Here is a 14,145-nt window from a genome sequence, read left to right as displayed (position 1 = left end):
GGTGGTGATACCTCCAGAGGTTGCTTTATTGTGCAGAATTGTTTTAACTATCCTGGGTTTTTGTTTTTCCATATGAACTTTAGACCAACAGCTGTGGAGCCTGCATGGGACTGGACTAGGCTCTCTTCCACAAGCAAGATGGTTGTGTAGCTTGGTCTGTTTAAGGCTCCTGGCAGTAAGATCAGGATCCATCCCTGGTGCATGAGCTGGCTTTTTGGAGCCCATTACCGTGGTGGGACACCTTGCACAGCCTTGATGAAGGGGGAGGGCCTTGGACCTCCTTCAACTGAATGTACCAGGCTTTGTTGACTCCCCATGGGAGGCCTTACCTATTTGGAGGTGGAAATGGGGGGTTCTGTGGTGGGGGAGGATGGGATAGAGCAAGAGGAGGAATAAGAGGGGGAATCTGTGGATAGTATATAAATGAATAAAACATTTCTTAATAAAGAGATAAAACAAAGAAAAAATAAAATAAAAAAGAAGACAACTGAGAATTTTCAGTAATAGATTTAGTGAAGTAACAATCTATTTTCTTTGGCAGGTGGATTTTGGTTTCCAGTGCTCTTCATTCACAAAATATTGATTTTGTGTTTTTCATTTGATATATTTATTTATTTATTTATTTATTTATTTATTTATTTATTTACTCTATCTATCATCTATCATCTATCTATCATCTATCTATCTATCTATCTATCTATCTATCTATCTATCTATCTATCTATCTATCTATCTATCTATCTATCTATCTATCTATCATCTATCTATCGGCTTTAAGATAACAAAGTGCAGCATTTCACTGTCATTTTGAGAAACCCACCAGAAAGGGGATTTTTTTTTTCTTTTTTGATTAGCACACCCTGGTGCATTTTAAGCATGCTCCAGTAGGTGGCGGTGTAGCGGGAGGTCGCAAAGCAGCAGGTGAGAAGCCTCTCTGGACAGACCCCGTGGCAGAAGAGGAAGCGGCACGTGCAGGCGCTCTACGGTGGCCGAGGGACAGCTGCTGCTCTCTGAGCTCTAAATCCAGCAGTGCCCGGGAAGCTGCAGCGACAGTGGCTTCTGTAGTCCGAGCCTGGAGAAGGGCACCTGGCAGCCGGCACCATGGTGAAGGAGCAGTTCCGGGAAACGGATGTAGCTGAGAAAATGTAAGAGGCAGCCTGCTGCTGAGGCTGGGGTCCCGGGTCCCAGAGGGTTCCAGGTGAGGGACAGTTGTGAAGAGAGCGAAGAAAGACAGCCCAGGATGGGATTTCCGATCTTACGGGTCCCTGAACTGTGGCGGAGAAAGTGGGATGGACCGATCAGTGTCAGAACGGGTGTCCTGAGCCAGGATGCCACCTCCCGAAGCCCCGTGCTGACTCCTCTCAGGAACTTTTCCCTGGCAGGAGGAGACAGTGTGTGCTGACCCGAGGTTGTCAGCTAGAAAGTGGGTTTACAGCGACTAGGTGGCAGGCTGAGATCCAAGCTGCTATTCTGGGCCCTCTGCTTCACAGATTAATTATTAAACCATAGACCTTCCTTATGAGTTTTCACTTTGTTTGTTTTTAAGGCAGATCCATTCATTTTTAAGGAGCACGAGAGAGTCCTGAGGCCAGTGTGGAGCACTAAAGATTCCGCATGAATGCAGCATTTGCTGCTTGTCTAGTGGAGAGTAGTCACATCAGCCATGGTTGCGGCAAAGGCAACGACACACAGTGAGGATAATGGGAGCACACGTAATAATAAGTCCGGGCTCACCACAGACCAGGCCTTTTTCAAAATGCTATTGGACGGACAGGGTGGGCTGATAGAAGTGAAGCAGGGGACTTACACTATGAGAGTCTTGCAAGGAGTGTCAGACTCTTGAAGTGTTTGACCAGGCCAGCGTTTGAGTACGATTTCTCGTTTCAGACTGGGATTGATGATGGCCTGAACTGGGGGTGGGGGCCTGAGGATGGGTGTAGGGACATGGAGAGAAGGGGATTCAAAGAGGCTTAGTGTGTAAAGTTGAAAAAAGAGTAGAGATGGAGGTAAGAGAGAAATGAGATGGACATTGTTTGTGTGTGGTTGACATTCACTAGAACAGATGTCTAACCTGGGTGACCTCCCAGCTGTTCTCAGTATCACCCCTCCCAGTACTTCACACCCACCCTATACACTTAAAATACTTTGTCTCACAGCAGCCCCAGGATAGTGTTAGAATGCAGATGAGGTCAATTGTGATGGCACAGGCCCATAATCCCAGCACTCAGGCCAAGGCAGGAAGATCATAAATTTGAGGCTAGTGGGAGCTACATAGCAAGACCCTTCATTTCAAAAGAAAACTAGAACTGTCACTTGGATCTTCCAGTAGCTCTCTATTACACTGACACTTCATACTCTCCTGATTCCCAAGCCTTGCCCAGCCCCGCCCTCAGGCCTTACTAGAGCCATCCTGTACCCTTAGCTAGCTGTCTGTGCCCCACTGTGCTGCTTGCATGTGGTTGCTTGATGATGCCCAGAGTGGGTGGGCCCAGGGATCTGTCTTCTGCTTCCAATGTTCATTCTTCTAATTGCCTTATGTGTGGGCTCCTTTCCTACTTGGAATTCAACTGGAAGGTCAGTTTTGCAGAGAATCTTTCTGTAGAGACCCTGTTGTGCCCCCAGACTACACCACTCCATGTCATTTTGATTCTCTACATGGTTTATGAACAGTCATCACTCCATGGAACATTGGTTCCAATACCCCAGCACTCATAAACAGATACTAAACTTGAGGATGTTAAGTCTTATGCAAAGTGGCATGGTATTGCTAGATAATCTATTTGGCCTTTTATAGTTTTTCTGTGGTTTTTTTTTTTTTTTTTTGGAAAAAAATGGAAGGAAGAAAGCCTGTACATGACCCAGTGCCCCTTGGCAGGCTGTTGTGTCACTCTTGGAGAACTGCTCTTGCTAATAAGTGGTTTCTAGACCTTCCAGTCCTCTGGCCTTTCAGTTTCCTGGCATGCCAGTGTCCTGTCCAGCTCTGACAGATTCTCAGCTGAGGCCTCTGTTCTCTTCCTACCATTTCTCAATGCTCTTTAAGATTTCCTACTAAGCAAGGCAACAGTTACCCAAAACGGGGGCCAGGGACCTACAGTTCTCCCCTTTTACTAAAAAATGAGCTTCTGACTTAGGTTGCATGGAATGTCAGCAGGTCACCTTACCCATCATGGAGATGCCTGCCCAGGCCACACAGGCGCTCTGTCTTAGGTTGGTGAGTGCCCCCCAGACATTACTTGTCTCTGAATACTCATTATCATACAGGCCCAATCATGTGTGAGCTGCAGAGTTAACTGCTGCCAAAGATCTTAAAGTGGCGCTGGGCTTGCAATCTGTGTGTTCGACACAGAAAAGACCAACAGAAGTCCTAACCCATCCATAGCCGGTAGGCTAAAGGTAACTGAGCCATTCCCTTCCTTTCAACATTGTGTAAAACCCTGTAACAATGCAGGATTTTTTTCTTTTGTTCTTTCTCTGTTGTAGAATATTATTTTAAGGTGTGTTACATTTGTTAATATTGCATTTGTGATACTCTGTGAAGCTGTGATACTGTGTCTGTCTAAAACACCTGATGGTTTAATAAAGAACTGAATGGCCAATTTAAAAAAAAAGATTTCCTACCTTATTTTCTCAGATGGTAGGGAGGTGTTCATGGCTAGAAGACGGGAGCTAAGGAAGGGTGTTTGGTGAGGGCCTCTACCGCTCTCTGTAGTTGGTGTCATCTCTGCTGAACCACAGATGCCTTCCATGCTCTGGGATCCTGATGGCAGTAGCTATTCAGATGCTTTTTTCTAACTTTGTTTCTCTCTTAGATCCTCAGAGAAAATGTTTGTTAAAGTCAACTTAAGTATAACATTTCATTATTGAAACTTAAGATTCAGTTAATAAAATCCCCAGAAAATTTAGTAGAAACCATGATACATAATGACCATTTTTTGTTTGTTTGATTTTGAGGGAGGGTCTTTCTATGTCAGTGGTTCTCAAACTGTGGGTCTTGACCCCCAGGGGTCAAACAACCCTTTCACAGGGGTCATCTGAGACCATCGGAAATGACAGATATTTACATTACAATTAATAACAATAGCAAAATTACAGTTATGAAGTTGCAACAAAAATAATTGAATGGCTGGGGGTCACCCCAACATGAGGAACTGTATTAAAGAGACAAAGCATCAAGAAGGTTGAGAACCACTGCTCTATGTAGTCCTGGCTGTCCTGGAGCTTACTATGTAGACCAGGCTGGCCTGCCTCTGCCTCGAAAAGCAGGGATTAAAGGTGTGTGACACCATGCCCAGCTCCATTCTTAGGATTTTTAGATCACTAGTAATTTTCAGAGTTCTTAATAAGTTAGTGATTCATAGCTTAACATTTTAAATATATTTGTCAATTCTTTAAGAATGTCATATATACATACAATATATTTTCATTATATTCACATCATACTCTTCCCCTAAATCCCCTCAGATCCACTGCCTATCTCATGTTCTGTCTCTCTTTTAAATAACCCACCAAGTCAAATTTATGCTGCCCATATCTCAAGGGTATGGGGTCATCTGCTGGAACACGGTTAACACACCAGGAGCCACACCCTTAAAGAGAACTGGCTCTCCCTTTCCTAAAAGCCATAAACTAGCAGTGGCTCCTTAGCCAGGGTGGAGTGTCGTGAGCCCTTCCCCTCCTCCACAACATAACACTTACAGTGATGAACTTAATTCAAGGGTAATATAAACTGATTAAGAAAAAATAGATTATAATAAAAAGAAAACAAAACCAGTAGTTAGGTGCTTGCAAAAGGATTTTTGTTGACTATCCAGAACCCAAATGTGGTCAGGGAGCTAGTGTGGTGGTATATATTTATAGTCCCAACTCTGGAGAAGTGGAGACTCGAAGAACCCTAGTGTTCGCTGGTCAGCTAGCCCTAGGCAAGTTTCGACTCCAAGAACCCTAGTGTTCGCTGGTCAGCTAGCCCTAGGCAAGTTTCTACCACATGGCAAGTTTGAGGCTGCGTAGGATCCTGTCTTCAGAGAAGCAAACATAGGGAAGGACAGATAACTGTATCTAGAGTTCCTGCAGAGTTCTGCAGCTGGTTTGATTCCAGAGTGTTAGCACCTGGCTTTGATCTGCCTTTTCTGAGTGCTACCTTTTGTGTCCCGTACCTTCTGTTTGAAGTATGTTAATCTTATCTGAGAGTTTCCTAAAGATTCAAAGTTTGTGTGAAACTTGGTTACAGGAGAACTCAGCAAACTGAGATGTCCTGTGGCTGGGAATTGCTATGACTTCTGTCTCTTTGGGGAGCTTCAGATAGGAGGTGTTGGTACACAGAAATTGACTTGCAAAAGATGTGAACTGTATACCATAAAAAAAAAAAAGCCCTTTGCAAAGCTACAGTGAGTCAGTTCGACAGAGGCTGACTCCCCTGCAGCAGCAAAGGCTAAAAATCATCCTAGAATGCACCTGTTTCTTCCAAGGACAGTGTGGACCCAACACATGACACAACAGATAACTTTACCAACCCCTAGGAAACTAACCTCCTATTTCCCTTCCTTCCTTCCTACTTCCTATAGGAGAGCTTGAATCCCTGAGTCATTCTGGGTTTGTTTAAGCGCATCCCCGCTGAAGATGTCCCTTTACTTCTGATGAACCCAGAAGCTGGAAAGCCCTCTGATTTGATTCTCACCCAACTTTTGGTGCCTCCCTTGTGTATCAGACCCTCTGTCGTGAGCGATCTGAAGTCAGGAACCAATGAAGATGACTTGACAATGAAACTGACAGAGATCATTTTCCTAAATGATGTCATTAAAAAGGTCAGTGTTTCCCGTTAACTTGTGCATTCTGCACTGTGTGCATCTAGAGATGTTAGCTCACTAGAATGCAAGAAAACTCAGAGAGCAGGTTTGTTTCTGATCTTTCTGTACTCGTAGCACCGGATCTCAGGAGCCAAGACTCAGATGATCATGGAGGACTGGGATTTCCTGCAGCTGCAGTGTGCCCTCTACATCAACAGTGAGCTCTCTGGCATCCCCCTCAACATGGCCCCCAAGAAGTGGACTCGAGGCTTTGTCCAGCTCCTGAAGGGGAAGCAGGTAGGTTCCTGACAAGATCTACCATTGTTACCTACTGAGGGAATATATGTCTGTTCAGATCCCCAGAAACAGCACAGGGCATGTCATGGAACTTATGGTGGTTTTGATTTTAGATTGATTTAGAGGTAATCTGTCAGGGAAGAGGGTGGATTTTTCTGGCCGAACAGTCATCTCACCTGACCCCAACCTCCTGATTGCTGAAGTAGCTGTGCCAGTTCATGTGGCCACAATTCTAACTTTTCCTGAGAAGGTAAATACCACTTAGCTGCCCAGTTCTTTGTTTCCAATCCAGTGTTTCCATTTTGATAGTTCGTGCTACATATAGAGGCAAGTCCCCAGAAACCCACACAGCTTTGTGAAAATATCTCAATCCACTTTGTTTATGTTTTTTTTTTAAATGAATGCTCTGTCTGCATGTACATCTGCATGCCAAAAGGGGACATCAGAACCCATTATAGATGGTTGTGAGCTACACTGTGGTTGCTGGGAATTGAACTTAGGACCTCTGGAAGATCAGCCAGTACTCTTAACTGCTGAGCCATCTCTCCAGCTCATTCCACTTTGTTAAACACACACAACCTCTGTAACATCTACACTGGTACAGTCATAGTTGTAGCTGGAGGTTGTTGGGTTTTCATTTGTTTGTTTGTTTGTATGTTGAAGAGGTAGAGATCCAGCCTGAGACCATGTGTGCCAAGCATGTAAGCACTGGACCACTGACCTACACCCTGCTCCACAGACCATGAATGGAATCTCACTGACTCTAAGGAGACAATTCTTGTAAAATAACTATATTCAATAATAGGTTTATTTTTAAGTGTTCTTGGTTTTGGTTTGGTTTTAGTTTTTTTTTTTTTTTTTTTTTTTTGAGACAGGGTCTCTCTCTATGTAACTGTCTGTCCTGGAACTTACTATGTAGACCGAGGTGGCTTTGAACTGACAGAGCTCTGCCTGCCTCTGCCTCTCAAAGGCCTGTGCCACCATGCCTGGCTCAACTTTTTAAGTTTTTAAAGGGGTGATGGATAAAGTACTTAAGTTACTGTCTTTGTATTCTGATCTTATTTTTAGTGTATGTGTGTGCACACATGCATGAGTGTGAGTGCACATGTCCTAGAGTGTGCATGTGGAGGTCACAGGACAAATTTCAGGAGTCAGTTCTTCCCACACTGAGTTCCACTGATGGAGCTTAGGTCCTCAAACCTGCTGGCAAGTGCTTTTACCAAACCAATGAGCCATCTCACCAGCTCTTACCATATTGCTGTCAGTTAGAGACAGCTGCAAAAGAAAAAAGAAAGCATTTTTATATCTGCAAAAGAATCTGCTGTTTGCTTTTATGCATTTTAATTTTCTTTTTTCCCCAGTGTTAGAGATGAAACTGGGGCCTCATAGCTGGGAGGTCAACTGACCTCATCCTAAGCCCATTCAGCAGTGTTTTAAAACAAAAGGGCGTGCCCATCTACCTCAGGCTTTCCCCACACACCAAACCCACTCAGTCCATGATCAGTTCAGTCAGTGTCACCTAGCCATTCTGATTTTCACAGTTCGGTGATGGGAGCATTTGAGATGAGTGACAGTTTTTGGGGTCTTTGAAATGATTCTTGTATCATGCTTGCTGTTTATGAATGCATCCATTTCACATTCTATGCTGCAGCTTTTTTCCCTACTGACAATACTTTCAACACCTTTGTTAGTTTAATCCTCACATTCTAAAGTATTTCACTGAAGTCATTTTCCTGAACAGTGTTATTTAAAACTATTTAATAAAATAAGCAGTGCTCCGATTTGTTTGTACATTTTGTAGTCTAGCCATCCAGAAACTTCTGGTCACAACATTGTCCAAATAATAAAAATAATCAGTTCTTCTTCCAAGTTAGTTTTCTCGGTATGGTTGTTAGTTTTTAACTGTAAAATGACTGAGTCAAAGAATCTGATCATTTGAAAGCTGTTTCTGCTCAAGCAGAAAGCCTTCAGCAGTCTGCATTCAGTTCATACTCTAGTGGACACAGTGAGAAAGCCTGCGGCCGTCTGCATTCAGTTCATACTCTAGTGGACACAGTGGGAAAGCCTGCGGCCGTCTGCATTCAGTTCATACTCTAGTGGATACAGTGAGAAAGCCTGCGGCCGTCTGCATTCAGTTCATACTCTGAGTATAAGATGGTGGTTACAGTGCTCCCCAACCCTAAGCTCCACATAGAGACTTAGACCACCGTAGTGCCTGGTAATAAAAGCTTGCTGATTAGCTGCATGCCTGAGGTTTATAGACAGTCTGGATCATCAATGCTTGTCATAAACCTGTTCCAAGTGTCCTCATTTGAAGGAAGAATTCTTTCCCATTAAACCATTGACCAAGAAGTTGCAGAGCACAACAGCCCATGGTACTGCTGCCATATCTTTTAAGCCTTAGAGCCTGGTGAAAATTGGCAGATGAAGTTGCCACAGATTGCATTCACAGTACTGAGCAGTTCAGTACATATAGGGAGATTAGAAACGGAGAAAGACTTAGCCAAGCCTCTTTAGATCTAGGCTGCTGTCTGCCAGTTTGCTGTTCCTGCAACTTCAGTCATGACTGGGGGCCACAGCTGCCCTGTGTTAGCTCTCTTTCTCTTAGAACCTATGCTATGAACAACTGAGTACTGTTGGCTAGCTTATAGACAGGAAGTTGTCTTACTGTGGTTTTTTTTTAATCACAGTTCTGTAGGTTAAGAAAGCAAATGTTAATTTTTTGAGGAAACTGGTTCAAAATGGCCCTGATGTTCACCCAGGAACCCATTTCATCCAGCAGAGACACATGCAGATGAAAAGGTAATGCTTTCCCGGTTGTGTGGGATTAACCTGCCTGACGGTACTGTTCACCAGAACCATGGAATGCATTCTAGATACACTGACGGGCATTTTGGCGTGTAGAATGTAGATGTTTAAATTGACTAGTCCTGTGTCTGTCATTGTCTCTGCTCACTGCATATGCATGAAGTATTGTTCTCTTACATGGGACATTATTATATTAGACCTAGATACACAGACTCGCTTGAGATACGAACAGCTTGTTTTCTGTGTCACTGGACTCTTGAGGATCTCTCATTGGTGCTCATTTTACCAAGTCTGGCTTGACAGCCAGGTGAGGTGACCGCCAGTGGCTTATGTCGTGAGGGTTTTAAGGATCCCATAGAAGAAAGAATATTACTGTAGTTCTACGATTCTAAAACAAATACTTTCATATTTTAACATCCATCTCTCCTGGATCTAGAGACTGAATCCAGGGCCCTATGTACTGCTGAGCTGTACCTCCAGCTCCCAGTACCCCCTTGTTAAAAATAGGGTCTCACCAGGCAGTGGTGGCACATACCTTTCATTCCAGTCCTCAGGAGGCAGAGACATGTGGACTTCTGTGAGATCCCAGAAATCAAAGTCAGATTGTCAGAAGTAAAACTTGGATTTTGACTGATTTCATTGTCATTTTATGTATACATTTGTGTGGGTGGGTGTGTCTGATGTATGCCACATGTGTGCAGGAAAGTGTAGAGACCTGAAGAGGGCATGGGATCCCCTGGACTGGAATTGTAGGCAGTTGTGAGAGGCCTAAAATGGGTGCTGAGAAGCAAACTGGAAGTGCTCTGGAGTAGCAAGTGCTTCTAACCTTAGAACCATCTCCAGCCCTCCCTTCAGTATTTTTAAGATGTGAGGTATAAGGTTCATACACAACGTTACTGTGGCACAGATCTAATTGAGAGTTGGAGTGAAAATCCCTGGAATGGTTTAATTGTGCAAAGGAAAATGTGTGTGTTGTGTACACAGCTTTATATAAAATAGGCAAAAATTGATTTTATTTACTTTTGCCTGTTCATTTAGCAACTAAAGCCAGGTGGTGGTGGCGCATGCCTTTAATCCCAACACTTAGAAGGCAGAGGCAGATGGATCTCTGTGAGTTCAAGGCCAGCCTGATCTAAGGTGTCAGGTCTAGGACAGTCAGGACTGTTACACGGAGAAACCCAAACTTTTGCAAACAAAAAAAAGAAAGGAAACTTGGCACCTAAAATGCTGAAGAGACTTGCACAATGGGTCTCTTGCAGAGTGTTGAGTGCCACAGGCTTAGGGGCAGCATGACTTTGAAGAACGCTGAGGGCTGTGGGCCCCCTGCAGATGTGGCTTCACTGCTGCTACTGCTTTTCATCCCTGTGAGCTTAAGATGAGCCTAAAGACTCACCAGATTCAGGCTCAGCTTTTTGCAGGACTGATGTATGGATGGTGCTGGTTATTGCTCTTGGCTTGTTTGGAGATATTCATGTGATCTGGCTACCCCACTCTTACTGATGCTGAGAAGATTGAAATACTTGAGGGTATACAGGTTCCCCTATCTTTAATTTCTTTCTGTTCTCACGTATTACCTAGGCTTCTTCTTTAAAAAATTATTTTTTTTACATGTATTGGTGTTTTGCAGCAGTGTCCTTCTTTGTGGAAATTTTCTTATTATTTCCTTGAAATTTTATCTCCATTGCTTTCTGTTTGGAACTTGTGTTAATTGAATTTCCAGTTACTGGATCAATTCTGCTTTTTTTACCTTTTTTTTTTTTTAAATCTATGACTTTATTCACTCCTTTTGTTTTTTATCATTTCTGTTGATTTGAAATGTTTCCATTACAAAAGTTCCCATGATTATTATTTGCAGATAAGGTGGGGATTTGTCTGTTCTCTACATTGGGATTTTTTCCCAATTTCCTCTGTTTCATTTGTTTATGTTTTCAAGACAGGATCTACTATGTAGCCCCCACTGCCCTGGAAAATGGCATGTAGACCAGGCTGCCCTCAAGCTCATGGGCATCTGCCTGGCTCTGCCTCCCATGCACTGGGATTAAGGGCGTGCACTGCCACACCAGGCTGGAGCGGCCTCATTCTGATCTCTGGATTTGACTTTGACTGCTCTGAAGGAGTTTTACTGAGTATTTTCATATTTCCTCCCTAAATTTTCCATTTCCTTTCCTTTTGTATTTGTGGTCTCATATTTCATGTTAAAACTGTCCTAAAGGGCAGGAGAGATGGCTGAGAGTTTAAGAGCTCAGAGGTCCTGAGTTCAGAAACCACATGGTGGCTCACAACCATCTGTAATGAGATCTGGTGCCCTCTTCTGGCATGCAAGCATACATGCAGAACACTATATATATATATATATATATATATATATATATATATATATATATATATATATAAAATCTTTAAAAGCAAAAACAGGCCAGGCGGTGGTGGCGCACGCCTTTAATCCCAGCACTCGGAGTCAGAGGCAGGCGGATCTCTGTGAGTTCGAGGCCAGCCTGGTCTCCAAAGTGAGTTCCAAGAAAGGCGCAAAGCTACACAGAGAAACCCTGTCTCAAAAAACTAAAAACAAAAACAAAAACCAAAACCAAAAACAGAACTTCCCTAAAATGCATGAAATACATATTGTTCTTGGTTATCCACTCATCTTTGGGGTGTGAGACTAATCACTGACTGGAAATAGAGCTGCAGGGTTTATGGTCCTCTCGGTTCCTTGGTTTGAGCTGAGAACCAACCTTCTCACTGCAGGGCCACCACTTACCCCGTCAATAACAGTTTTCTCTAGGGAGGCTTGATTTCCTCAGAGACATCTCTTCTAGTTTCAGTCTCCCACCCTGGGGATAGAGCCATGGAAGCTGGCCAAGGCGGGAGCCCAGGCTGCCATCATATATTGCACAGATGGTTCTCCAGGCTCTTGTCGTCCTATCCGGCTGTGACTGGTATTCTCAAATCCAGAACCCTTGGGTCTTTCCTGAGGACGTGAACTGCCATCTTCCTTCCGAGCAAAGCCCAGAGCCACTTCCTTACACAGACTCTCCACATTCCATGTCTCCAGTACATTCATCTCTGGGTCTGCAGGAACTAGTGGTCTCACTTCCAAGCCTCTCCAGACTTGTTGGTTCTCTACCTGAAGACATTGAAAGGGCCTCTCCTTCCCTGTGCAACTAAGACTGAACACTCAGTCACCCACCCACTTCTTCACAGCTTAGTTCTATTCTACCAAAGATGGCGTTTATATTTGCCTTTTTTTCCTAGTGGGAAGTAAACCCAGATTCACATAGTGCTCTCTCGCTCTCTTGCTCTCTCTCCACTGAGTTACACCCCAGCCTTCCTCCTTTTCTCTTTGAGAGTGATTTCTGAGAGGAGGAGGGCAGGCAGCAGGGATGAGCTCTTCCTGACAGCTTGACACTAATGGTTATGGCTCTTTTGCTCTGCCTGCCAATTCTTCCTCAACTAACCGTGGGTTCTCCATCGGGATTGGTGATGTCACACCTGGCCAGGGACTGCTGAAGGCCAAGTATGAGCTACTGAATGCTGGCTACAAGAAGTGCGATGAATACATTGAAGCCCTGAACACAGGCAAGCTGCAGCAGCAGCCAGGCTGCACTGCTGAGGAGACACTAGAGGTGAGACTGCCCTCCAGATCGGCATGGCCAGCTGTCCTGCTTACAGTGTGTTTAGGATGGGCCAAAAGCCATGAAGAGAAGGTGGCCGAGAAGCAAGAAGGGATGCGTTCTTGTCCCATTCCTGCAATGTGTTCTTGTTTGTTTGGCAGTGTGGGACCTTTGCTCTTTTAGCATTCACACTCTGGTATAAAAACATGGGTATCTGTTCATTTGACAGCATGGGGCTGTGCTTCACTGGGGCTGCTCTGACTGTCCCTCAGATCCTCAGCCCTCCCTCTTTGCAGCATCGTTCCATTTACCCCACACCAAAGCTCAGTGCATTGATCATTATTACCATGACTTGGATGCAGGCTAGGAAATATTCATGTTGGATTGTCGAACCCAGGCCACAGCCTCCTCATGTTTGAAACATGAGCACTGAGCTGGCCACATCAAAATATATCCTTTTCTAGGAGCCTGAAGTTCAAAAGTAAATGGACCAGGAGTTGGGGCACTGGCTTTGTTTTGTTCTCTTTCATGACAGCCTCACTCTGTAGCTCAAGATGTTCACAAATTTAAGGTCTTCTGACCCCAGCCTCAAGTCCTGGGATTTGCAAGTACATGTTGCCATACCTGGCCTATCCTCTGCCTTCTCCATGGCCTGTGTCTTGCACTTTTCCTTCCCTAGAGTGTGGAAGATAGGCTCTTGAAGGATCATGTCTTCCCAGCTGGGTGTGGTGGCACACACCTGAAATTTCAACCGCCTGGAGGAAGAGGCAGAAAGATGGAGAGTTCACAGCTAGTGTTTTGTTTTCTGTTCAGATCATATAAATAGTTTGCTAAACAGGGTTCAAAACCAGGTCAGGCAAGTTTAGCAATACAGTAGCTAAAAGAGAGGTGGGAAGATGAAGAATTCTTTCTCTTTGTGAGGGGTTTTCAGACACTTTCTCTTTGTAACCCATACATAGTCACTAATTCACAGTCCTGCCACAGTATCCTGAGTGCTGGGCTCCCAGGAGTGTACCAATCCCCTGGAAATCTGCTCCTTTTCAGTCTTCCTGAGTTTTAGACAGAGATATAAGAGGAGACTTCTTACTGTACCTACCATGACAATTAATTAAGGTCTCAATAGGACCACGACTTCTAGAGGGCTCAGCACCTTAAATTGTGAACTGTGACTGTGCTCACAGGTCAGGGTATCCTGGTGTCATCTTGTCACATTCTTTGCTCATGCAGATTGAAAGCATGCTTTATGAGAACAGGTAGAGACAGATTGTGCAAGCAGAGGGAGCAGTTCTCCTTCACATGAGCATTGTGCATTTACAGGGGTGCGCGCACACACGACTGGATGTTCACGTGCTGTCACATAGACAGAAATACACAAAACCATAGATATTCTACTTCATGAACAATTTGAAATTTTTTTGTAGGATTTTGTTACAATTTGCTATGCACACTCTTCCAGACCCTTGCAGAAGAAAGGCCTTTGTGCAACTTGGCCTGTGTGATTGAGTTCAGGAAACTTCATTAATTAGAAATCTGACATATGTTCAGATTTCTGAACATATGATGAAATGTTCTTAATTTTTCTTTTTTCTTTGTTTGGTTTTGTTTTTAGAGACAGGGTTTCTCTGTGTCATTTTGGTGCCTGTCCT

General features: G+C 44.0%; 1 protein-coding gene across 1 annotated transcript; it reads left to right on the top strand.

The window, feature by feature from the left end:
• The first annotated feature begins 981 nt into the window (after positions 1-981).
• On the top strand, positions 982-8,484 carry LOC128106982 (DNA-directed RNA polymerase III subunit RPC1-like). The gene is made up of 4 exons (XM_052732348.1): positions 982-1,145; positions 5,562-5,801; positions 5,919-6,080; positions 8,398-8,484. Exons 2-4 carry the CDS (start codon positions 5,634-5,636, stop codon positions 8,482-8,484), a joined length of 417 nt encoding a protein of 138 aa, XP_052588308.1. The 5' UTR covers positions 982-1,145; positions 5,562-5,633.
• The last annotated feature ends 5,661 nt before the right edge of the window (positions 8,485-14,145 follow it).

Source organism: Peromyscus californicus, unplaced genomic scaffold (genome assembly GCF_007827085.1).
Source record: "Peromyscus californicus insignis strain IS unplaced genomic scaffold, ASM782708v3 Scaffold_12__1_contigs__length_115047231, whole genome shotgun sequence".
In the NCBI taxonomy this organism is placed as follows: domain Eukaryota; kingdom Metazoa; phylum Chordata; class Mammalia; order Rodentia; family Cricetidae; genus Peromyscus; species Peromyscus californicus.
The sequence above is the reverse complement of the archived record's forward strand: the minus strand, read 5'-3'. Positions and strand labels throughout refer to the sequence as shown.